This window comes from Macaca mulatta, chromosome 6 (assembly GCF_049350105.2).
Source record: "Macaca mulatta isolate MMU2019108-1 chromosome 6, T2T-MMU8v2.0, whole genome shotgun sequence".
In the NCBI taxonomy this organism is placed as follows: Eukaryota; Metazoa; Chordata; class Mammalia; order Primates; family Cercopithecidae; genus Macaca; species Macaca mulatta.
This window is the reverse complement of record NC_133411.1, coordinates 149,426,402-149,451,849: the sequence shown is the minus strand read 5'-3', so window position 1 is coordinate 149,451,849 and position 25,448 is coordinate 149,426,402. Positions and strand designations below refer to the sequence as shown.

General features: G+C 43.7%; 1 protein-coding gene, 1 non-coding gene and 1 pseudogene across 2 annotated transcripts; 1 reads left to right on the top strand and 2 right to left on the bottom strand.

Annotated features, from left to right (window-relative positions):
* Nucleotides 1-905: 905 nt before the first annotated feature.
* LOC100429177 (uncharacterized) lies at nucleotides 906-25,448 on the top strand. The gene is made up of 15 exons (XM_077937153.1): nucleotides 906-1,530; nucleotides 1,703-1,785; nucleotides 1,902-1,949; nucleotides 2,084-2,203; nucleotides 3,128-3,205; nucleotides 3,477-3,559; nucleotides 4,078-4,164; nucleotides 4,237-4,352; nucleotides 19,666-19,799; nucleotides 21,501-21,584; nucleotides 23,310-23,364; nucleotides 23,444-23,514; nucleotides 23,933-24,091; nucleotides 24,858-25,052; nucleotides 25,131-25,448. The coding sequence occupies exons 1-15, from the start codon at nucleotides 1,464-1,466 to the stop codon at nucleotides 25,290-25,292; spliced, it is 1,542 nt and encodes a 513-aa protein (XP_077793279.1). The 5' UTR covers nucleotides 906-1,463; the 3' UTR covers nucleotides 25,293-25,448.
* On the bottom strand, nucleotides 12,869-13,905 carry LOC696766 (HAUS augmin-like complex subunit 1 pseudogene; annotated as a pseudogene).
* LOC114679161 (small nucleolar RNA SNORA27) lies at nucleotides 15,483-15,608 on the bottom strand. The gene has a single exon (XR_003730839.1). It is a non-coding gene; the product is annotated as a small nucleolar RNA SNORA27 (small nucleolar RNA).

Below are 25,448 nucleotides of genomic sequence, written 5' to 3'. Positions count from 1 at the left end.
GACTTCAGGGAGGGGAATGGGGCTGGAGTTGAGTTCAATCATGTGGCCAGTGATTTACTCTATTATGCCTGCATAATGAAACCTTAATGAAAACTCTGGACAATGAATCTCAGGGAGTTTTCCGATTAGTGAAGACACTGATATACCAAGAGGGTGATGAACCCTGACTCCACAGGGACAGAAGCGCCTGCACCTAAGACCTTTCCAAACCTTTCCCTTTATTCTTCTTCATATGACTATTGATTTGTGTCCTTTATAATAAAAAGGTAATAGTAAGTAAGCACTTTTTTTAGTTCTGTGAGTCATTCAAGTGAATTACTGAATCTGGGGTGGCGTCATGGGAAACCCCTGAATTTGTAGCCAAGTCAGACAATCGTGTGAGTAGCCTGGCGATCCCACTTGCAGCTGGCATTTGAATTAAGGGCAGTCTTGTTGGGGACCTTGTATTTTAACTCATGGGACTTGACACTAACTCCAAGTAGTTAGTGTCAGAGTTGAATTGAATCATAGGACACTCCGCTGGTGTCAGAGAATTAGTGTCAGACACAGTAAGTGTAGCACTTACTTGAGTTCTGCGAGCTGTTCTAGTGAATTGTCAAGCCTGAAGGAGCAGTGGAACACCAAAACCTGTAGACTGCTGGAGTAAGGAAGTCCTGGGGACCCCTTAACTTGAGACTGATCTCAGAAGTGAGTGCAGTCTCATGGAGGACAATGCCCTTCATGGGGAAACTTGGCCGAATGCCAGGCGGTTGGTGACCGCACTCTATTATGAAACATTATCCACGGTAGAAAGGGAAGAAGTACTGAGACATTCTACAACATAGATGAACACTGAAAATATAATGCTAAATGGAAAAAAACAGACACAAAAGACCACACAGTATATAATTCTATTTCTATGAAATGTCCAGAATTGGCTAATCTGTAAAGGCAGAAAATAGATAAGTGGTTACTTAGGATTTAGGGGTGCAGTGGGTTTGGGTTAGGGAGGTAATAGCTAAAGGGAACCACATTTCCTTATGAAGTGATGGAAATGTTCTAAAATTAACTGTGGTATACTGAACTAGTTATGGATAAAATACCAGGATGTCTGAGATTTGCTTCCAAATAATCTGCTGGGGATGGGAGGAGAACAAAAGAAGTAAGACTGGCCAGAATTTTGTAATTTCTGAAGCTGGGTACCTGGGGGTTCATTATACTATTCTCTCCAGTGTTTGAAAGTTTTCATAAAAGGAAAAAAGGAAAAAAATAAAAGAATCTTAGGCAGTGTTCTCTCACAAGAGAAGGGAATGTCACTTCCCTTAGTAGTTTACAAGGTCCAGAACCACCCCTCCCTAGCCCTCAGATGAGATTCATGAATTATTGAGGGAAAGCTGAGAGGCATAGAGGCCGTGGACTGTGGAGAGGTGGTGAGCGCAGGGGCTGGTTTGGCCCAGGCAACTCAGCCTCCTTGAGGGGCCCTCATGGTCTCTCCCAACCTACATGCCATGCTGACCGTGGTGGTAGAAGTGGAGTCGGGGAGGCGATCAGGTAAGAAGCCCTCCACATTTCAGAGGAAGTGTAGTCCAGGAGAGTCTCTTGGAAGAGGGGGAGGGTTAGGCCAGCTTAGGTTGGAAAACTGAGGCAAAGCTTGAGGGCAGGACTCAGGAATCCCAGAGCCAGTTTTCCTCATGAAAGCTGATATGCAGTCTACCTTTCTCAGGCCCTGAGGACAGCAGTAGCCCCACACTCCTGGTGGGGCCCACAAACCTCCGTTTGCTTCAGCCTGGAACTCTAGACACTCAGGTGGATGGGCGTTGTGTGTGTGGCGGCGGGAAGGGGACAGGTGAGGGGAAGGGGAGTGGGGCAGGGAGTGCAGGGGAAGATGGGAATATCACGATCGACCCCAGCCCTGCCCACAGGAACAAAGCTTCACCTTTGACAGAGTCCTGGGCCCTGATGCTGCTCAGGTAAGGAGGTCTGGGAGGGTGATGAGAGGAGGGTAGGAGCCCTCAGGCCCCTGGATCCTGGGGTGCCAGCTGCCTCTAGAGCTCCTTTGCTCAGGGCACCTGAGTCAGTGGATTGTGCCTGTGTCTCCCTGCAGGAGGCAGAGCAGGAGCTGCTGGCACGTGTCCAGTCCACATTGGGTTCTGTGGGCCGAGGGTACAGTGTGGCCCTGTTGCTCCGGGGGAGGGAAACAGAGGCACCCCGACTTGTGCCTCAGGTGAGTCCCAGAGGAGCCACCAGGGCACAGGCCTCATGCGGCTCAGGGTTTGCCTCCCCCTGAGACTTCTGAGAATCTTCCCTGCCCACACGAGCCCTCACTGGGGCTCCTACAGCAAGCACCCTGTTGGTCCACGCAGGATGTTTTGCCAGGGTCAATTTATGCAGCTACTGGGAGGTCATGGAAGGTGGGAAGGGGCTGGGTGCGGTGGTTCACACCTGTAATCCCAACACTTCGGGAGGCTGAGGTGGGTGGGTCACCTGAGGTCAGGAGTTCGAGACCAGTCTGGCCAACATGGCAAAATCCTATCTCTACTAAAAATATAAAAATTAGCTGGGTGTGGTGGTGGGCACCTGTAATCCCAGCTTCTTGGGCAGCTGAGGCAGCAGAATCACTTGAATCTGTGAGGCAGAGGTTGCAGTGAGCCGAGATCATGCCACTGAACTACAGCCTGGGCGACAAGAACAAAACTCCATCAAAAAAAAAAAAAAAAAAGACAAAAACAACAAAAAAATTTTTAATAAAAATTAAAATAAAGGAAGATGGGAGGCTGGGGCTGATAGGGTGACGGTTAGAGAGGGGTGGCATGAAAAGATCAAATATTCAAGGAGATCTGATTTTCACAGTTCCTGGTGATACTAATTATAAACTTGGGAGCTTTATAGTGGGGGATTCATTAAAATGCCCCCAAACTAAAATAGCTGCCTCAGAACTTGTCGTGGATCCCTGTGCAGCAAACAGCAGGTCCCACTGAGAATGTCTGCTCACTTTCTGACTTGCTGTGAACATGAAGATTGGTGCTATTTCTGTCCTGGATACCATGTCCCCAGTAGTATGGGGCATTGACACAGACTTCACTCTCAGGAAATGTTGAAGGACAGATTCATGCTTTCTTAATCCTTATTGAATGCTTCTCTACTTTAGCTGCTGCAGATAGTGTTTGAGGAAGCTCTGCCCCTCAGCTGCTCTGATCCTGTGCTTAGCACTCTTAGCCTGGTGCAGGTGAGACCCTTGTGGGAGGGGAGAGAGTGGGACTTGGGAACCAGGGCCAGGGCGATGATGCAGAAGGAGCCCGAGGTTTATGGGGAGCCAGAGAGCGTGGGTCCAGCCTCACTCTGCTGCTCATCGGCATGGGTGTGCCTCTCTGAGTTCTCCTCTCCTCTGACTGCAAAAAGGCTGAACTCATGGTGCCATGTTTAGACCCCAGGAGGGTCATATGAGCTGAAAGTAGGGAAAGGCTCAGTTTATAACAAGTGTGCTTGTGTGAACCCAGTTCAGCCCCACTGGAAGGACCCAGGACCTGCTCTCTTCAGGGATGGAGAACCTGTCAGTGCTGGACGTGGCCCCTCTGGGCTTGTGAGTGTTCAGGGCCCAGTGGAGTCTGAGGGTGCTTATCTTAAGGTAGGGCTGCCTCACGGAAGTTGAGCTTTTGGGGTCTCCACCCACTGCCACCCCAGGGGAAGAAAGCTCTGAGCTTGGGATCATGCTTACAGGGTCAAGGGCTGCTCTCAGGATCCCCTCCTACCCTCTTCCTTCATCTCATGTGCTCATCCCTCTCACTCCCCTCACCCCACTTACACCTCTTCAGCTTACACCACCTCAACTCTATTCCCCAGCCCCATGTCCCGACTCAGTCATTGTCACACTGGGTGATTTTGAGCATCTCACTGAGCAGGACTTCAGTTTCTCCATCTGTAAAATGGCAGTGATCCCAACTACCCTGTTCACAGGAGGGAAAATAAAATCATGAGGATGAGAAACATTTAGGGAGGTTACAGGCTATGGGGACCTCCAAGGGCTCCCCACATAGAGGTTCTCGGGGGCTGGACAGAACCTGGTCCTTTGGAGCTGAGCTCAGCCTCTGCTTCCTCCAGGGTGGTAGAAGATGCCACTGAAGTGGAGGTGTCTGACTCAAAAGCTGCCTCAGAGCTGTACTTGCAGGCCACCGCGGGTGAAGGCAGGTGAGGACAAGAGAGTATCTGTCACCCTATCCCCGCTAGGCATTGGGCCTGAGTCCACCCTTTTCTCCACAGGACCTGCTGTCTGCTCACTCTCATCGTGTCCTGCCCAGGGCCTGACCCTCCTGAGGGGCCCGGGACCCAAGGTGTGTGGCGAGGGGCTCTACGGATCCTGCAGCTCCCAGGAGCCCGTAAGTCTGAAGGGGCCTTCTGACTGCATTGAAGGGTGAGGTGGGGAGCTGAATTACAGAGGGAAAGGCCCAGGATAGCATCAAAGTCTCTCCTGTCCTCAACCCCATAATAAGAGCATCCCAGAACACAAGTTAAGCCCCGTTGTCGGCAGATGACGTGGTCAAAAGCAACTGGATAGAGAATTAGTGAAACCAATAAATAAAAATAAATATTTTCCAGCCTGGGCAACCGGCCAAAACCCCATCTCTATAAAAAATACCCAAAAAAATCAGCCAGGCATGGTGGCGCAACATCTGTAGTCCCAGCTACTCAGGAGGCTGAGGTGGGAGGACGGCTTGAGCCCAGGAGGTTGAGGCTGCAATGAGCCATGATCACACCACAGCACTACAGCCTGGGTGAGAGAGTGAGTCTCAAAAAATAGAAATAAATACGTAAATAAATAAATATCTCTAGCCACTGGGTTTTTTTTTTTTCATATGTTGATAAATGCACCAGGGACAGCTTTTTTTTTTTTTTTAATGCAAAAGTTAAATGTATTTTATCTTTGTTCTATTATTAGCAGATAACCTTAATAAAAATAGCTATTATTTACAACAAAATATCATGTAATTTTAAATTGATCACTTTTTATTTCTATGGAAAAGCAACACTGGCATGTATTGTTGCTGAAGGTGAAGCAGCTTTTTGATTCTGTTCTGTTCTACTCTGTGTTCTGAGATGTGTATCAGACACCGGCCACACACCCTAGATGTGCTCGGGGCACAGCCTGGCCCTACAGAGCATTCTGGTCTGCAGGTGAGCACCTAAGGCCCTGCCATTCCCACTTCTTATTGTCATATTTACTTAGTTCTCAGTACCTCTGTCCATCTTTAAATGACTTAAGTGAGAGTACATTAAAGTAGCTTAGATGTTCCTAAGCTTCCGCAGAGCACGTCGCATCTGTGACAGCAATTCAGAAAAAGAGCAAACTTTCTTTTATTCTTAATGGTACACAGCATAAGAGAACAGCTTAGGCAGTTCACTGTAACTGATGGTCCTGATGTCCTTATTCATAAACTGAAAACTCCCCAGAGAAGCTTCTGTAAGTATAATGTTAAATAGGTCTATAAACACAACAGCAACAACAAGAATATAAACCAAATGCCCAGTTATGGGAAACTGGTGAAGAAATTTACTGATAAACCCACTGTGATGGTGTGTGTGTGTGTGGGGTGTGTGTGTGTGTGTGTGTGTGTGTGTCAACTTGGCTTCAGTGACAGTCCCTAGTTATTTAAGCTAGGTGCTGCTGTGAAGGTATTTTGCAGATGTGATGGATGTTAAGAGTATCCTGAAAGATCTGGGTGAGCCCGATTCAATCAGTTGAAAAGCTTTAAAAGCAGAAGCCTAAAAAGGCCTTAAAAGCTGAAGCTTCCCGGAAAAAGAAAAGAAATTCCATTCATGGGCAGTGGCATCTGCTATACTTGTGCCTGTGGAGTTCCATTCTGCTCACTCTTTTCCCTCCTGACTGCTCATAGACAACACTTGTGGTCTGTGCCCATGACCTCCCTGATTCTGGACTTACTTAGCCAGCATTCACAATCTTGTAAGCCATTTCCTTTAACAAATTTGTTTATATATGAAAAACACTGGTTCTTCCTCTCTAATTAAAGCCTGGACAACACACTCACAAATTAGAAGGAGATGCTGCTGTTAGAAGGAATAAGGTATACATTTTAGGCCCTTCAAGACGCCAATAAATGATAGTAAAATAATAGCAAAGAAAAACCTTACTTTGGGGTTAAGAAATCGCAGATTGATACACCAGGGACAGTTTTGCAAATAGCATCCTCAAGCATTTTTGTCTAATTTTTCAGACTTTTTTTTACCACTTTTTAAATTTTTACATTACTAATTCCTTTTCAGCTACTTATATCTCTTCTGATCTATCAGATTGAAAACTTGGAAAGAACCTAAATGTTCAAAGCCAAGACTGGGAAATTCCCAAAAAGTCTTATCTTCAGGTCCTACTTTACATCCTTTACTCAAGTGCTCTAAAGTTATGAAAATATGAAGTAATGACAGGAAGTAGTTATTTCAAACCAGCTTGCATATTTGTAATGTCACGGAAATGTTGCCAAGTTCAGAAGTGCCTGAAAACAAATTGCAGTAAAACAAAAAAGAAGAGGAAAATGTACCCTAAATTCCAAACTACTTTAAAGTATTTTCTTTCTTTTATCATGTATACTTATTAAAAAAAACAGATTTATTAACATATAATTTACACACACTGAAGTTCACTCTTTTGAAATGTACAATTCAGTGGTTTTTTAGTACATTCACAACGTTGTGCATTGATCAGCACTATCTAATTTTAGAACATTAAGTCACCCCAGAAAGGAAACCCTTTTCCATCTGCAAGCATTCCTCATTCTGCCACCCACTCCCAGCCCAGGGCAATCACGAATCTATTTTCTGTCTCTGTAGATTTGCTACTCTGGGCTTTTCATGTGAATGGAACCATACAATATGTGGTCTTCCTGTCTGGCTTCTTTCACTTAGGATAATGTTTTCAAGGTTTATCCACTTGTGTGAATCAGAACTTTATTCTTTGTTCTTTTTTATTGACAAATAATATTCCATTGTATGGATATACCATATTTTGTTTATCCATTCATCCATTGATGGGCATTTGGATTGTTTCCACTTTTGGCTACTATATATATTTTTTTCTTTTCTTTCTTTCTTTTTTTTTTTTGAGATGGAGTCTCGCTCTGTCCCCCAAGCTGGAGTGCAATGGCATGATCTCGGCTCACTGCAAACTCTGCCTCCCGGGTTCAAGTGATTTTCCTGCCTCAGTCTCCTGAGTAGCTGGGATTACAGGCGCCCACCATCATACCCAGCTAATTTTTGTATTTTTAGTAGAGATGGGGTTTCATTGTTGGCCAGGCTGGTCTCAAACTCCTGACCTCAAATGATCCACCTGCCTCGGCCTCCCAAAGTGCTGGGATTACAGGCATGAGCCACCGCACCCAGACATCTTTTCTTTTCTTTCTCTCTCCTTTTGTTAGAGATGTAGTCTCACTTTGTTGCCCAGACTGGTCTCAAACTCGTGGCCTCAAGCAATCCTCCCATCTCAGATTCCCCAGCCACTGGGATTACAGGCATGAGCCACTATGCCTAGCTACTCTTTTGGCTATTTTAAATAATGTTGCTGTGAACATTCACATATAAGTTTTTATTTGGACATGTGTTTTCAATTATCCCAGACATAAACCAAGAAGTGGTATTGCTGGGTCATATCGTACCTGTCTTAAAAGTTGTTTGTATGTTTGTCTTTATCGAGGTAAAGTTCACATAATATAAAATTAACTATTACCCATTTTATAATGTACAATTTAGTGACTCCTGGTACATTCGCAATGTTGTGGAACTATCTAGTTCCATCATTTGGCTATTGTGAATAGTGCTGCTGTGAACATTCATGTACAAGTATTTGTTTGAATACCTCTTTTCAATTATTTTGGGTATTTACCTAGGAGTGGAATAGCTGGGTCATATAGATATGGTAAGTCTATGTTTAACTTTTGAGGCACTACCACACTGCTTTCTACAGCACTGCACCATTTTGTATTTCCTCCAGCAATGTACGATGGTTCCAACTTCTCCACAATTACCAACATTTGTTATCTTCCGTGTTTTCGATTATGGCCAACCTAGTGGTTTTGAAGTGGTATCTTATTTTTATTTGATTTGCATTTCCCTAATGACTAATTATATTGAGCAGCTATTCATGTGCTTGTTGGCCATCTCTAGATCTTCTTTGTGGAAACGTCTATTCAAATCCTTCACCTATTTTTAAATTGGGTTATTTGTGTCTTTCTTGTTGTGTTAAGAGTTCTTTATATATTCTGTATACTAGACCCTTATCAGTTATGTGATTTGCAAACATTTTCTTCTGTTTCATAGGTCATCTTTTCACTTTCTTTCTTTTTTTCTTTCTTTTTTTTTTTTTAAAGACAGAGTTTTGCTCTTGTTGCCCAGGCTGCAGTGCAATGGCGTGATTGACAACCTCTGCCTCTTGGGTTCAAGAAATTCTCCTGCCTCAGCCTCCCAAGTAGCTGGGATTACAGGTGCCTGCCACCACGCCTGGCTATCTTTTTACTTTTTTGATAGTGTCCTTCAATACACCAAACTTTAAAATTTTTATGAAGCCCAATTTATCTTTTGTTGCTCATGCTTTTGGTGTTATACCTAAGCAACCATTGCAAAATCCAAAGTCAGGAAGATTCACCCCTACGTTTTCTTCTAATAGTTTTATAGCTTTATCTCTTACACTTAGGTCATTGGTCCATTTTGAGTTAATTTTTTGTATTAGTATGGAGTAATCGTCCAACTTCATTCTATCCAGTTCTCCCAGCACCATTTGCTAAAGAGACTACTATTCCCAATTGACTGGTCCTGGCACCCTTGTCAAAAATCAGTTGGTCACATATATATGGATTTATGTCAAGACTCTCAATTATATTACATTGATTTATATAGCCTTTATCATATTGTGAAACTTTTCTTTTATTTCTACGTTCTTGAATGTTTTTTAATCATGAAAACGTGTCAGTTCTCGTCAAAGGCTATCCTCATGGCAATACCACACTGTTTTGATTTAATTTAACTTAATTTAATTTTGTTTAACATACAGGGTCTCCCTCTGTCACCCAGGCTGGAATGCAGTGATGCAGTCAAGGCTTACTGCAGCCTTGACCTCTCAGGCTCAAGTGACCCTCCTGCCTCAGCCTCCCAAGTAGCTGGGACTACAGGTGCACACCTCCACATCTAGCTAATTAAAAAAAAAAATTTTTTTTGTGGAAATAAGGGGATCATTATTTTGCCCAGGCTGGTCTCAAATTCCTGGGCTCAAGCTGTCCTCCCATCTTGGCCTTCCAAGGTGCTGGGATTACAGGGGTGAGCCACTGGGCCCAGCCTGACACTATATTATTTACTGTAGCTTCGTAGTAAGCTTTGAAACGGAAAAGTGTAAGTCCTTCAACTTTATTCTTTTTTTTTTTGAGATGGAGTTTCGCTCTGCTGCCCAGGCTGGGGTGCAGTGGCGTGATCTTGGCTCACTGCAACCTCTGCCTCCTGGGTTCAAGTGATTCTCCTGCCTCAGCCTCCTGAGTAGCTGGGATTACAAGTGCATGCTACCATGCCCAGCTAATTTTTGTATTTTTAGTAGAGACAGGGTTTCACCATGTTGGTCAGGCTGGTCTTGAACTTCTGACCTCGTGATCTGCCCGCCTTGGCCTCCCAAAATGCTGGGATCACAGGCATGAGCCACCACGCCCAGCCCTCAACTTCGTTCTTCTTTTCAACATTGTTTTGGCTATTCAGGGCTCCTTGCAATTCCATAGGAATTTTAGGATTTGGCTTTTCCATTTCTAAAAAAAAAAAAAAAAGCCATTGGGATTTTGATAGGCATTGTATTGAATCTCTAGATTTGTTGGGAATACTATCATCTTCATGATATTAAGTCTTCCAATTCATGAACAATGAGCACAAGGCTGTTTTTTCATATATTTAAGTTCTCTTTATTTCAGCAGTGTTTTGCAGTTTTCAGGGTATAAGGTTTACACCTCCTTGGTTAAATTTATTTCTTAGTATTTTTATTATTTTTGATGTTATCAGAAGTGGAATTTTAAAAATTACCGGGCCGGGCGCAGTGGCTCACACCTGTAATCCCAGCACTTTGGGAGGCCGAGGTGGGTGGATCACCTAGGGTCAGGAGTTCGAGACCAGCCTAGCCAACATGGTGAAACCCTGTCTCAAACTAAAAATAAAAAATTAGCTGGGTGTGGTGGTGGGTGCCTGTAGTCCCAGCTACTTGGGAGGCTGAGGCAAGAGAATCACTTGAACCCAGGAGGTGGAGGTTGCAGTGATCTGAGATCACACCACTGCACTCCAGCCTGGGCAACAGAGTGAGACTCCATCTCAAAAAAAAAAAATTCCTTTTTGGACTGTTCATTTCTAGTGTATGGAAAGTAAGTATTTTAGGCTGGGCACTGTGACTCATGCCTGCAATTCCAGCACTTTGGGAGGCCATGCCAGGAGGATTGCTTGAGCCCAGGAGTTTGAGACCAACCTGGGCAATATAGTGAGACCTCGTCTCTACAAAAAAATTAAAAAATTAGCTGGGCATGATGATGCATGCCTGCACTCCCATCTACTCAATAGGCTGACATGGGAGGTCTAGACTGCAGTGAACCTTGACTGCATCACTGCATACAAGCCTGGGTGACATAGCTAGACCCTATCAAAAAACAGAAAAAAGAAACATAACTGATTCCTTTTTTTTTTTTTTTTAGACGGAGTCTTGCTCTGTCGCCCAGGCTGGAGTGCAGTGGCATGATCTCGGCTCACTGCAACCTCTGCCTTCTGAGTTCAAGCAATTCTCTGCCTCAGCCTCCTGAGTAGGTGGGATTACAGGCGCCTGCCACCATGCCCAGCTAATTTTTTTTTGTATTTTTAGTAGAGACGGGGTTTCACCATCTTGGCCAGGCTGGTATTGAACTCCAGACTTTGTGATCCACCTGCCTCGGCCTCCCAAAGTGCTGGGATTACAGGTGTGAGTCACCACACCTGGCTAGACAACTGATTTTTGCGCGTTGATTTTGTATTCTGCAACTTTACTGAATTTGATTATTAGTTCTAATAGTTCTTTTTGGATATGGATTTTTTAGGATGTTCTGTATATAAAATTATATCATTTGCAACTTGAGATAGTTTTATTTCTTCCTTTCCTATTTCAATAATTTTGTTTCTTTTTCTTGCCTGATTGTTCTGGCTAGAACTTCTAATACAAGGTTGAATGGCAGTGGTGATAGTAGTCATACTTACATTCTTGATCTGAGGGGAAAGATTTTAGTCTTTCACCATTGCTTGTGATATTGGCTGTCGGTTTTTCTATATATGCCCTTAATCATGTTATGAAATTTCCCTTTTATTCCTATTTTGTTGAGTATTTTTCTCATGAAAGGATGTTGGATATTGTCAAAGGCTTTTCTGCATCAGTTGAAATGATCCTCAGATTTTTTCTACATTCTATTAATGTGGTATATTATATATTGATTTATTTTCATGTTGAACTACCCTTGCATTCCTGGGATAAATCTCAGTTGGTCATGATGTATAAGTCTTCTAATACTCAGTGGATTCCATTGGCTAGTATTTTATTGAGAGCTTTTGTGTCTACATTCAACAGGATATTAGTGTGTAATTTTATTTTCTTGTGTTGTCTTTGGTTTTGGTATTGGGGCAATGTTGGCCTCATAGGATGAGTTAGAAAGTCTTCCTTTTTATTCTATTTTTTGGAGCAGTGTAAGAAGAATTGGTGTTACTTATTCTTCAACTGTTTGCTAGAATTCACCAGTGAAGTCATTTGGTCCTGGGTTTTTCTTTGTTGGGAGGTTTTTGATTACTGATTCAATCTCGCCTTTTTTTTTTTTTTTTTTTTTTAATTTTGAGACGGAGTCTTGCTCTGTTGCCCAGGCTGGAATAAAGTGGCATGATCTCAGCTCACTGCAACCTCTGCCTCCCTTGTTCAAGTGATTCTCCTGCCTTAACCTCCCGAGGATCTCGGATTACAGGCACGCACCACCACGACCATCTAATTTTTGTATTTTTTTAGTAGAGTTGGGATTTCACCATATTGGTCAGGCTGGTCTCAAACTCCTGACCTCATGATCCACCTGCCTCGGTCTCCCAAAGTGCTGTGATTACAGGTGTGAGCCACTGTGCCCTGCCTGATTCAGTGTCTTTACCTGGTATAGGTCTATTCAGAATTTCTATTTCTTCTGGAGTCAGTTTTGGTCATTTGTGTGTTTCTAGGAATTTGTTCATTTCATCTAAGTTCTCTAATTTGTTGGTGTATAATTGTGGCATTCTCTTATAATCATTTTTATTTCTGTAAGGTTGGTAGCAATGTCTTCACTTTCACTTCTAATGTTAGTAATATGAGTCTTCTGTCTTTCTTAGTCAATCTAGCTAAAAGTTTGTCCATTTTTAAGTTTTTTTTTAAAAGAGAAAAGCCTTTTTGGCCAGACAGTGTGGCTCGTGTCTGTAATCCCAGCACTTTGGGAGGCTGAGGTGTGTGGATAACAAGGTCAGGAGATCGAGACCAGCCTGGTCAACATGGTGAAACCCCATCTCTACTAAAAATACAAAAATTAGCTGGGCATGTTGGCATGGTGGAAATTCTAGCCACTAGGGAGGCTGAGGAAGGAGAATTGCTTGAACCAGGGATTCGGATGTTGCAGTGAGCCAAAATCACACCACTGCAGTCCAGCCTGGCGACACAGCGAGACTCTGACTCAAAAAAAAAAAAAAAAAAAAAGAGAGAGAGAGAAAAGCCTTTTTAATATGAAACCTATGTATATGGGAACAAAAATGCAATACACAGTAAGAAACCATATTCTATTAATTATGACATTCTGTAATCTACAAACACAGAAAATTTCGTTATTAAGAAATGCCAACAGGAAAAAAAAACTCTATAAAGTCCTATTCATTTTATTTTGTTAGGGAAAAGGATGTTAATTTGGCTATTGTCACAGTTCCATCATGTCTACTCTCCTTGTAAGTTCAGCTTCATTGCTGTCTAATTCTTGCTTTGCTTCTTCAATTTTCATTTGAGCAAGAGGGGAATTCAGCATTAAGTCTAAATAGGACTCAAACTTTTTCTTCAAAGATATAGTCTGTTGCTTTAATTTGGCCAGTTTCTCTGACAGTGCTACTAAGGACTGATGAGACAGAGAAGCATCCATGCCTCTGGCTGAAAGTTGCTCCTCTGTAGCCTTGATTCCAAATCTGAATTCCTCTGACTTTGCTTTTAGAAAGTTCATGTTCTGACTACGAGTATCAACTTTGGCCCTTTCTGTGGACAGATGCAACTCTGCTTTCTTGAGATCCTCTTGTAGACATTTTTCAAACATTAAGTTGCAGTTAGATTTTTTTCAAGTTTTTCCAGTTCAATCTTGATTTCTTCACCTTCGGATTTGGTGCGAAAGAGATCAGAGGTCAAATCATTCACTGCAAGGATAAAACTAGCTGGTAAGTCATCCTTTGTTTCAAGGGCCACTACACTGTCAACCAAAGCATTCAGATACCTGGAACCAGTGCTAGAGAAATTGGCAGGGGAAAAATTCACACTATCCATGAGAAGGTCTTGAAGATACTAGGCTTCTGACTTGTATTCACTTGCTTTCTGCTTCAAGTCCTCTATTACCAGGTAGTCATCCCTGTCCCGGACCCTGTTGGGTTCTGAAAGGTGATGTAAAATCTCTGTGGTCCGTGGGTTCACATCATACTGTGGAATGCGATGATCTCCAAATATTTATTTTAACCATGCAGCAACCTGCGTTTCTTTCTCCTCCAGGGGCTCCATAGCTACCACTCCTGCTCATTTAAAACTTTTTTTTCAAGGAGTCAACTTTGGTTTCATTGATTTTCTATTATTTTATATTCTCTTTTTCACTTATCTCTGTTTGGATCTCTATTCTTTTCTTTCTTCTGTTAGCTTTGGGTTTATTTTTCTCTTTTTCTAGTTCCTTGAGGTGTCCAGTTAAATTACTGGTTTCAGAGCTTCCTTTTTCATGTAGGTGTTTATACTTACAAATTTCGCTCTGAGCACTACTTTTGCTTCATCACGTAAGTATTGATATGTTGTGTTTTTGTTTTCATTCTTCTGAAAGTATTTTCTAACTCTCTGTGTGATTTCTCTTCTGACCCATTGGTTGTTTAATTTCTACATAGTTGTGAATTTTCCAGTTTCTCTTCTGTTACTCATTTCTAGTTTATTCCACTATGGCTAGAGAAGATACTTTGTGTGATTTTAATTTTTAAATATGATTGACACTTGCTTTGTGGCCTAGCATATGGTCTGCTTTGGAGAATGTTCCACGCACTTCAGAAGAATGTGTATTCTGTTATTTTGGGATTGAGTGTTCTAAACATGTCTCTTAGGTCTGAATTGTTTAGTGTTACTTAAGTCCTTTACTTCCTTTTTGATCATTTGTCTACTTGTTCTACTTAGTACTGAAACTGGGGAAGCTGGGTGCAGTGGCATGCACCTGTAATCCCAGCTACTCAGGAGGCTGAGGCAGGAGGATCGCTTGAGCCTAGGAATTCAAGACCAGCCTGGGCAATAATAGTGAGACCTTTTCTCAAAAAAAGAAAAAGAAAAGAAAAGAAAGTAGAGTATTGAAGTCTCCAACTATTACTGTAGAACTATCTATTTCTCCCTTCATTTCTGTCCACTTTTGCTTCGCATATTTGGTCTTTTGTCAAGTGCATACATGTTTATATTTGTTTTATCTTTTTGATGAGTTGAACCTTTTATGAATATATAATGTACTTCTTTGTCTCTTGTAACAATTTTTGACTTACAGTCTATTTGGTGTGATATTTATATAGCCACTACAGACTCTTTTATATCTTTTTCCATCTTCTTACTTTTAACCTATTTGTGTCTTTGGATCTAAAGTGGGTCTTGGCTGGGCATGGCAGCTCATGCCTGTAATCCCAACACTTTTGGAGGCCAAGGTAGAAGAATCACTTGAGTTCAGAAGTTTGAAACCAGACTAGGCAACATAATAAGATCCCATATCTACAAAAAATAAAAATAACTAGGTATAGTGGCACATACCTGTAGCTCCAGCTACTTGGAGGCTGAGGCAGGAGGATCATTAGAGCCCGGGAGGTTGAGGCTGCAGTGAGCCTTGATCACAGCACTGTACTCCAGCCTAGGCAACAGGGTGAGACCCTGTCTCTTAAAAAAATAAAGAAAATAAAGTGAGTCTCTTGTAGACAACACATAGATAAATTATGGTTTTTTTTTTTTTTCAATCTATTCTTCCAACCAAAAAAAAAAAGACCTATTCTTCCAAACTTTGTTATTTAATTGGGGAGTTTATTCCATTTACCTTTAAAGTGATCACTGATAACAAATACTTACCCCTGCCATCTTGCTATTTGGCTATATATTTTTGTTTCTTAATTCCTCTAATATTGCCTTTTGTATTTAATTGATTTTTTGCAATGTGCTGTGTTGATTTTTTTTCACGTTACCTTTTTGATATTTTTTCCTTTTTTTTTCTTTTTCAATTTCTTTCCTCTGACAGGATACAAGACAAACACTCAGTTTGCCTGAGTTTTAAAAGGATATTTCCTTTGCCCCAATTAATGAGCAATAAAGACATAAATCCATTTTAAAAAGTGAACAGGGGGTTTTTCCATATTTTTAAAGGTTATTTTTCTATTGGACAGGCATGGTGGTGCAGGCCTGTGGTCCTAGCTACTCAGGAAGCTGAAGTGGGAGGATCACTGGAGCCTGGAAAGTTGAGGCTGCAGTGAGCCGTGATCGTGCCACTACACTCTAGCCTGGCTGACAGAGTGATACCCTGTCTAAAAAAACAAAACAAACAAACAAAAAAAACCCACTTATTTTCCTTGTGGCCATTTTGGAGATTACAATTAATATCTTAAATTTCATTTATTTATTTATTTATTTAGAGACAGAGTCTCGCTCTGTCTCCAGGCTGGAGTGCAGTGGCGTGATCTCAGCTCACTGCAACCTCCGCCTCCCGGGTTCAAGCGAGTCTCCTGCCTCAGCCTCCCGAGTAGCTGGGACTACAGGTGCAGCTAATTTTTGTATTTTTTAGTAGAGATGGGGTTTCACCATGTTGGCCAGGATGGTCCTGATCTCTTGACCTCGTGATCTGCCCACAGCCTCCCAAAGTGCTGGGATTACAGTCGTGAGCCACCATGTCCGGCTAATATCTTAAATTTAAAACAGTCTCACCAGGCACAATGGTATGCACCTGTAATCCCAGCTACTCGGGAGGCTGAGGCAGGAGGATCTTTTGAACCCAGAAGTTTGAAACCAGCTTGGGCAACATAGTGAGACCTCATCTAAAACAAACAAACAAACAAACAAACAAAAACCATATAGCAATCCAGCTTGAATTAATACCAACTTAGCTTCAATATCTATAAAGATTTTACCCCTATACATCTGCATCTTTTCCCATTATGTTGCTAATGTCACAAATTACATCTTTATACATTGTGTGCCCATTATCATAGGTTTACAATTATTGTTTTATGCATTTGTTTTTTAAATCCTATGGGCAAAAAAGAGGAGTTACAAACAAAAAATGCAATATTATGGGCTTTTATATTTACACATGTAGTTACCTTATTATTGTTCCTTATTTATTTATATGGCTTCAAGTTACTGTCTAGTGTCCTTTCATTTTGGGTTGATGGACTCTCTTCAGCATTTTTGTTAAGGCAAGTCTACTATTGATGAATTACTTCAGCTTTGATTTATCTGGGAGTGTCATAATTTTGCCTTCATTTTTGAAGGATAGTTTTGCCAGATATATAATTCTTGATTGGCAGGATTTTTTTTAAGCACTTTAAATACCGTTGTCTCTTTGTATCTCTTTGGGGATTCACTCCAGGATCCCCCCGCAGGTATCAACATTCACAGATGTTCAAGTGTCTTATATAAAATGGTGTGGGCTAGGCACAGTGGCTCATGCCTGTAATTCCAGCCTTTGGGATGCCAAAGCAGAAGGACTGCTTGAGCCCAGGAGTTTGAGACCAGGCTGGGCAACATAGTGAGATCTTGTCACTACAAAAAATAAAAATAAAAAAGACTGTAAAAAACAGTAATAATAGCTACTTGAGGGGCTGAAGCGATAGCTTGAGTCCAGGAGGTCAAGGCTTCAGGGAGCCATGATCACACCACTGCACTCCAGCCTGGGTGACAGAGCAAGACCCTATCTAAAAAAATACTGATAAAAATAACTGGGTGTGGCGCTCACACCTGTAATCCCAGCACTTTGGGAGGCCAATGTGGGTGGATCACTTGAGGTCAGGAATTTGAGACCAGTCTGGCCAACATGGTGAAACCCTGTCTCTACTAAAAACACAAAAATTAGGTGGGCACCATGGCTCCCGCCTATAATCCCAGCACCTTGGGAGGCCAAGGCAGGTGGATCACCTGAGGTCAGGAATTTGAGACCAGCCTGGCCATCATGGTGAAACCCCGTATCTACCAAAAATATAAAAATAAGCTGGGTGTGGTGGTGGGTGCCTGTAATCCCAGCTACTGGGGAGGTCAAGGCAGGAAAATTGCTTGAACCCGGGAGGTGGAGGTTGCAGTGAGCTGAGATCACACCACTGCACTCCAGCCTGGGTGACAGAGCGAGACTCTATCTAAAAAGGAAAACAACAACAACAACACACACAAAAAAACTAATAAAAATAAAAAATAAAATGTTATAGTATTTGCACATAACCTACGTACATCCTCCCACATACTTTAAGTCATCTCTAGATTACTTATAATTCCTAATACAATGTAAATGTTATGTAAATTGTTATACTGTATTGTCTAGGGAATCATGACAAGAAAGAGTCTGTACATGCTCAGTACAGACAAAACCATTTTTCTCCCAAATATTTTTGATTCGTGCTTGCTTGAATCCACAGATGCAGAGCCTATGGATATAAAGGGCCAACTTTATGTTATCTCCATGGTTTCTGGGGATAAATCTGTTTTTAGTCTTATTGAAGATCCATTGCACATAATAAACTGCTTCTCTCTTGCTGTTTTCAAGATTCTCTCTTTATCTTTGTGGGTTTTTTTTTTTTTTTTCCGAAGACTGTATTCTTTGTATTCACTGAAGCCTTCATTTTGTTATTTTAGTTGTTAGCCAGTGACCTAACATAGAATTCCTTAAATGCCTGCGACCAAAAAAAAAGTTTTGTTTTGTTTTTTAAAAAGGAAGAAGAAAGAAACAAATAAAAAAGAAACGAAAAGAATAAAGAAGAATATGAAAAAGAAAACAAAGGAAGGAAGGAAGGAAAAAAGAAAAAGAAAAACTTTTCCAGGTCTTTGCAGATTGGCTGTGTGGAGTCACTCCTAAGCTTAGCCAGGCAATTTACAGCTCTGTTTTAGCCTTCACTTCCTGCTTGTGCTGAGCCCAAAGACCAGACAGAGATGAAAGCTTATTGTCTTATTGGGCCTTTTCTGCACATGAGTCCTACCCTGGGTGTGCTTTCTACACTCTCTGGTTCACATGGGAACTTTTTGAAGCCCTTATTCTCCCAAAAATATCACTTCCAAACTTTTCCCAGTCTTTCAGGGTGTCAATTGTTTGCCTCAACTGTTATTTTTGCTTCAGGCAGCAGTGCCTTGTTCTTTTGTTCTTCAACAGTTTCCAGGGAACATCCTCTGTGTAGCTGCTCTGCCTTGAGAGAGTTCTGAGACAGGTGAAGCAAAGAGATTTCCCTTTCATCAGTTCTTGGGGGGAAACTCCAGAAAATCAAAAAAGATAAACACGATTCATTGGGAACAACATCTTCTCTGCTCCCTTCCTAACCAGGAACCCCCACCAGAAATTTGGGCTACTGTCTTCAAGATTAGCCCTGTGCTGGGGAGGGGTTGAAGCGAGGGTAAGTTAAAACACCACAGAGATCTCCTACGATGTTTAAATTGCCTCTCCTGGTTAAGCATTTGTTGCTGTAAACCTCTATCTTTCAGAGTTAAAATAAGGTTGTTTCTGGCAATTTTTGCTAGGTATTTCTGGGGATGGATGGACTCCTGGAGTTCCCTACTCTGTGATTTTCACTGATGTCATCTTCTTTTGCCCATTTTAAAATTGGGTTATTTGTCTTTCTATTATTGAGTTGTAAGAGCTCTTTATATATTCTGGGTACAAGTCACTTGTCAGGTACACAATTTAAATTTTTTACCGTGAGAATCTATTACTTCTTTTTTAAAAATTTGTTTGTATTTTTGAGACAGACTCTCACTTTATTGCCCAGGCTGGAGGGCAGGCAGTGGTGTGATCTTGGCTCACTGAAACCTCTGCTCTCTGGGTTCAAGCAATTCTCCTGCCTCAGCCTCTCTAGTAGCTGGGATTACAGGTGTGTGCTACTACATCTGGCTAATTTTTGTGTTTTTAGTAGAGACAAGGTTTCACTATGTCAGCCAGGCTGGTCTCGAACTCCTGACCTCAAGTGATCTGCCAGCCTCGGCCTCCCAAAGTGCTGGGATTATAGGTGTGAGCCACCATGCCCATGGAGAATGTATTACTTTTGTAACTCAAAAAGTAATACTAATAAAATAGAGATCTGTATGATGTTTCAAATCTGTCTGGTAATGCACAAAAGTTTCTGGAAATAGTTGCCCTTTCCATCAGAGTGTAACTCTGTCCAGTTTCTTTCCCCATCCACCAGTGGACATCGCCTTTCTTCCTCTCCCTCTTGCAGAGACTGCCCCCTGCTGCGGGTGTTGGCTGGTGAAGTTGTTGGTGAGGAGGCGGAGGGCTCTTTACCATGGATTGTCTCACAGCTTTTGGGAGGAAACAACTACAGTGGCCTGCTTCTTCGCCTGGACCCCCAAGGTGGCCAGGGGGAGAGTGTGGGGTTCTTTGGGAAGCTCTGAGATCTGTCCTTAGGCCTGCCTCACCCATCACCCAACCAACCTCAGCCCCAACTCCAGCCCAGAGAGAGAGCCTGACTCTCCAAGAGGGCCCCAGAATGCCTAGACTGACAGAGACTGGAGAGGCAAAGCAAGGTCAACAGTGAAAGTAACCCCTCACCCTTCAGAGGCCTTAAACCACTTACCAAGCATTTTTGCACAAATGCCTTTGATTCTTACCAAAACCCCATGAGGCAGATATAATTTACAAATAAGGAAAGAGAGGCAGGCCTAATTTATAGATGAAGAGAGGGAGATAAGAGAAGAGAAGGGAGTCTCTTATTTTCATACACCCGTTAAAAATCAAGCCTCAGCTGAGTGCGGCGGCTCATGCCTGCAATCCCAGTATTTTGGGAGGCTGACATGGGCAGATCACCTGAGGTCAGGAGTTCGTTGGCCAGGCCACTAGCCTGGCCAACATGGTGAAACTCCATCTCTACTAAATATACAAAAATTAGCTGGGCATGGTGGCGGGCGCCTGTAGTCCCAGCTACTTGGGAGGCTGAGGCAGAAGAGCTGCTTGAACCTGGGAGGCAGAGGTTGCAGTGAGCCAAGATCGTGCTACTGCACTCTAGCCTGGGCGATAGAGCGGGACTCCATCTCAAAAAAAAAAAAAAAAAAAAAAAAAAAAAACCCTCTGTGTCCTTAATGTAGATGCTGGCAGAAAAAAAGAAAAAAAATCAAGCCTCTGAAATGTTATGATGTCAGGGATTTGGGGGAGGTCGAGGTGGGGGTATTGATCAAACAGAAATGGCATGAGTTTATAACTGTCAAAGCTAGGTGACAGGTACACAGGATTTCCTATACTTTGTGTATGTTTGAAATTTTCCATAATAAAAGAGTAAAAAATGTCTGGCCCTCGTCTCCAAAATCAACAAACACACATTCATTTGGCTAGCAAGTTCCCAGACCTCCCCTGTGCAAGGTCCCTTGGAATGAGGAAGATAAGTTAGAGCAGTTCACACCCACAAGGATAAAGCAGTGAGGGCCAGACGTGTTTACCTTCAGGCCAGTTTGGTATCATGATGAAGGGCATGGGCTTGAGTTTTGGCTCTGCCACTTGCCAAGAAGTTGCTTGACCTCTTTGAGCTTCTATTGCCTCATCTGGAAAATGTCGGGGGAGGCAGGATAGATTAGAGCTTCTGCCTGATTGGAGTGTTGTGTGGATAAAAAGAGGCAATCCATGAACAGCCTTAGTGAAGTGTCATCAAGCACATGTAAAAGCCTAGAGGGGGTTAGATATTTTTATGAATAGTACTACTAACAAAAAGTAAAAGTATTACAGGCCGCGTGCTTTGGAGTCCACAGGAAGGAGTAATTCACTTGGAGTGTCCCTTTACTAGGTAGCTCCCTCAGTTTGCTCCAGGCTGCTCTGTTGGGGGCCTCAAGAAGGAGGATGCAGGTGAAACAGGTGAGGCCCACCCTGTGGGATGCAGTAGAAGAGGCTCGGGCCCGCCGGGCTGGCCTGAGGCCCCTGCGTTTAGGCCTCCTTGAGGACACCCTGACATACAGTGGGCTAAGCCAGCTGGGAAGAGCACTGCAGGAGTTAGAGGTGAGCAAGGTGAAGCCGGAGGGCATCTGGGCCAGCCATGGCCAGTACCCACCTTGAACCCTTTCTCCATAGGTGGTAAAAGCGTGGAGCCAGCACCCAAGAAGAAAGATGCTCCAAGGAGCCAGAACTGAGGCGATGAGGCTTCCAGAGCCACAGGTATGTCTTCGCATTCACCCTTTTGGGAGCCACATTTGTGTCTGCCTTCTTGTCTTCTTTCCAAAGCACTTTGAGGAAGACCTCCATTCACTCATTGACTTATTGATTCCCAAACACTTACTGACCACCCACTGTGTGCTGGGCCCAGTGCCACATAGGCCCTGGGAATTCCCTGCCCTCATGGAGTTTATAATCTCCTGGGAAGAAACAATTACACCACCATCATCGGTGCTCTGAAAGGCTTATAAACAGAGTTCTGTGGGGCATCTAAATTAGCCTTGGCAAGAGAGGGATGGAAGACTTCATGGAGGAAGTGATTCCTGAAGGAGGTCAACAAAGATGAGTGAACAACCTGAAGGCAGAGAGAATGACAGGCAAAGACTCAGAGGCAAGAAAGTGCTTGGTCCCCTTGAGGTAGTGCAAGCAGCTCAATTTGTTGGAGAATAGAACTTGAGGGAGAGTCAGGAGAGAAGGACTGGAGAGGACAGCAGGGGCCAGGTCACACAGGGCTTTGTAAAACAGAGATGTTTGGATTTTGTCTTAAAGGTCACAGGTGAGCCACAGAAGTATTTTAAGCAGGAAAGAATACTGTGTCCTTTTCAGGTGAGCAAACTGAGGCTTAAAGAAAAGATGTGAGGCTGAGCATGGTGGCTCATGCCTATAATCCCAGCACTTTGGGAGGCCGAGGTGGGTGGATCACCTGAGGTCAGGAGTTCGAGACCAGCCTGGCCAACTTGGAGAAATCCTGTCTCTACTGAAAATACGAAAATTAGCCTGGTGTGGTGGTGCATGCCTGTAGTCTCAGCTACTTGGGAGTCTGAGGCAGGAGGATCACTTGAACCCACGAAGCAGAGGTTGCAGTGAGCCGAGATCATGCCATTGGACTCCAACCTGGGCATCAAGAGTGAAACTCCATCTCAAAAAAAAAAAAAAAAAAAAGAAAGAAAGAAGGAAAGAAAGAAAAAAGAGAAAAGAAAAGAAAAGATGTGAGAGGGCTGGGAGCCCTCTCAAGGTGAAACCCCATCTCTACTCAAAAATACAAAAATTAGCCATGCATGGTGGCGCATGCTTGTAGTCCCAGTTACTCAGGAGGCTGAGGTGGGAGAGCCACCTGAACCCGGGAGGCTCAGGTTGAAGTGAGCTGAGATTGCACCACTGTACTCCACCCTGGGTGACACAGCGAGACTCTGTCATAAAAAAGAAAAAGAAAAGAAAAGATGTGAGACCTGTGAGCCTGGGGTCACAGGTGTAATCGGGAGCAGCAAAAGTATAATCACACTCAAGTCCTTAGACTCCTAATCTAGTGCTCTTTCATCTCCTTAGGCTGCATGGCCTTTCTGGTCTTCCATGATTTATCACAGGGTGGTTGAAATCCTGCCCCTGTCCAGCCTCTTCTGGCCTTTCTCGTCTTTTTTCATAATTGCTTACAACTTGTTTTTACAGCCTTGGGGCTTGGGAATCAGGCATGGTAGCTCCTATTTATTGAGCAAGAGGCTTACTGCTCAATGCTTTCGGTGCAGTACTTCACTTCATTCTCTCTACAACTTTTATCAGCTTGATTTGATAGAGAAGCACATGGAGACTAGGCCAGTCACCTGCTCGAGGTCATTCAGCTAAGAAGAGGAGGGGCTGGGACCCTGATCTGTCTGATTTCCAAGCCCTGATCTTAACCTACACTGTCCTGGGAGAAAAGGTGTGGAATGGTCACTTCTAATATCTTCTCAGCAGGTGATAGAGTCACCAGTAAGCCAGAGCCCATGCCTCGAGGGAGAGCCCCAAGGTGGGTCTGGGACTTGGGGATGAGCTGGGAGTGGGAGGTATTCTCTGCCTTTGGTGTGATTCATTACATTTTCCTCTAGTGGCAGGAAGAACGGCAACTCTAAGGTGTGGGCTCCACCAAAAGAATCCTCTCAGGCACCCTAAGGAACAGGTAATACCTCATGTACCCCAGGAATGACTGGAAGCCATAGGGGGAGTGAAGAGCTGCAGAGCCCAGCTAATGTGCCTCTGCTTACCCTGCCCCACTATCAAGGAGAAATGTGAAGTTTTTGACAAATAAAGGACCTGAGGGTGACTAGACCCGTAAGGGAGGGCCATGGGGAGGGACTGTTTTCCTACTTATTGGATTAAGGGTATAGGATCCTTAGGGGCACTATGGCACCTCTTGGCAGAGCCACTACCTTCCTCTTCCCACCATGGCCTCCTGAGTCTCTGCCCATGCTACAAGCTCTTCCAGGCCAGTTAGGTCCTGGATGTTATTCTGGCAGCAGCCCTGGTGATGAGGTATTGGAAAAGTTGGGCTCTGGTCCTAAATCTGCGCACACACATGGACTTCTGACTGAGCCCAGCAGGTACCAGATGTGGCCCTGCAGTTCTTCTTGGCCCAGGCCCGGAGGCAGAGACTGAGGGAGCAGCACCAAATTTGGATTCGAGAGAAGCTGAAGCATTTGGAACAGAAGGAGGAGGTGGCAGATGACCAGATCAAAGACCTGGTGACTGAAGAGGAGGTAAGGAGAGTCAAATAGAGGACTTGAGGCTCTAATTGGTCCAGGTACTGTGCTAGGGCTGGGATCCATCATCAGTCACAACCGACTGGTTCATACTCTCTCTCATGGCCCTCACAGACTTGTCAGGGATAGATGAGGCAATTCTCAGTGCTAAGTGATGGGTCTGGGGAGTTAGGGGCATGTGGGACCAAAAAGGCATATCTGATCCAGGCTGGAGTGGATCAGAGGAGGTGGCATCTAAGTTGAGCCTTAAAGGGCAGGCAGAAATCAGCCAGGGGAATTCACTGGACACTGAGCTTCACAAGGGCAGTTACTGCTCATCACATCAAGGCACTCATAGATACAACTTATTTGAACAAATTAAGAAACATAACGTGTATGTGGTGGGGGTGGTTGGAGTGGTGACATGTTCTCAGAGAAGACAAGACAGAGCAAAGGTTCAGAGGGAAGCAATGGCAAAGTGGGTCCTGTAAACTGCAAATTCTCCAATCTGGCTGGAGCTGAACACGTGCGTAGTCAGAAGCAAGGCTAAAGAGACAAGTGTGTGCCACAGCTCTGGCTTTGGATTTTACCCCAAGGAGAGTTGCAAACCATTGAAAGGCATGTGCCATGTCAGCTCTGACCTTCACTAGCCATGAGAATTTGGGCAAGTTAGGTCACTTCTCTGATTCACTGTTGTCAAATCTGTAAGACGACAATGCCACATATGATTGTTATTGGATAAAATAATACACTTGAAGTATTTAGCACAGAGCCTGGCACACAGGTGGCGCTCAACAAAGAGTATGTGTTATCACTGAAGGCCTGCAAGGAGAGGCAGAGATGGCAGCAGGAACAGATGGTGCTGAGATTCCAGCTGGAGGCCCTTCAGGAAGAGCGGGACACGGCAGAGCAGGACCTGGCAGCCCTCTATGACCTGCATGTGCAGGCCACTCGAGCTCAGACACACCATGTGCTGCGGGTTAGTGGGGATGGAGGGCAGGCCTTGACCTGGCTCCAAGGCTGGCTGAGTGACAGGTATCTCTGAATCTGGGTACAGGTATTCCGAGCCTGGCAGGGCCAGTGGGAGGAACGGGCCATGACCACAGAGCATCGTCACTGCAGCCTGCTGGCGGGCATCCTGGAAGAAGCCATCAACCTGGCCACACAGAATCAGGAGCTCCTAGCTCAGAACCAGCAACTTCGGCAGGGTGCAGACTAGGCTGGGGGCAGTCATGCTGGACCGTCCTGGGGAGAAACCTGATCAGGAACCCTTTAGAGGAAGTTTCCTGTCTCCTCATTCTGGAGGGTCCTAGAAGGGAGAGAAAGGTGAGATAAAACCAAGCTGATCCTCAACATGGATAATTAATAACACGAA

Coding starts and splice junctions, on each gene's coding strand:
- LOC100429177 (XM_077937153.1), top strand. CDS start 1,464: ATGGTCTCTCCCAACCTACATGCCATGCTGACCGTGGTGGTAGAAGTG. Junction 1,531..1,702: donor GGAGTCGGGGAGGCGATCAG/GTAAGAAGCCCT, acceptor TACCTTTCTCAG/GCCCTGAGGACAGCAGTAGC. Junction 23,365..23,443: donor CCTCGAGGGAGAGCCCCAAG/GTGGGTCTGGGA, acceptor ATTTTCCTCTAG/TGGCAGGAAGAACGGCAACT.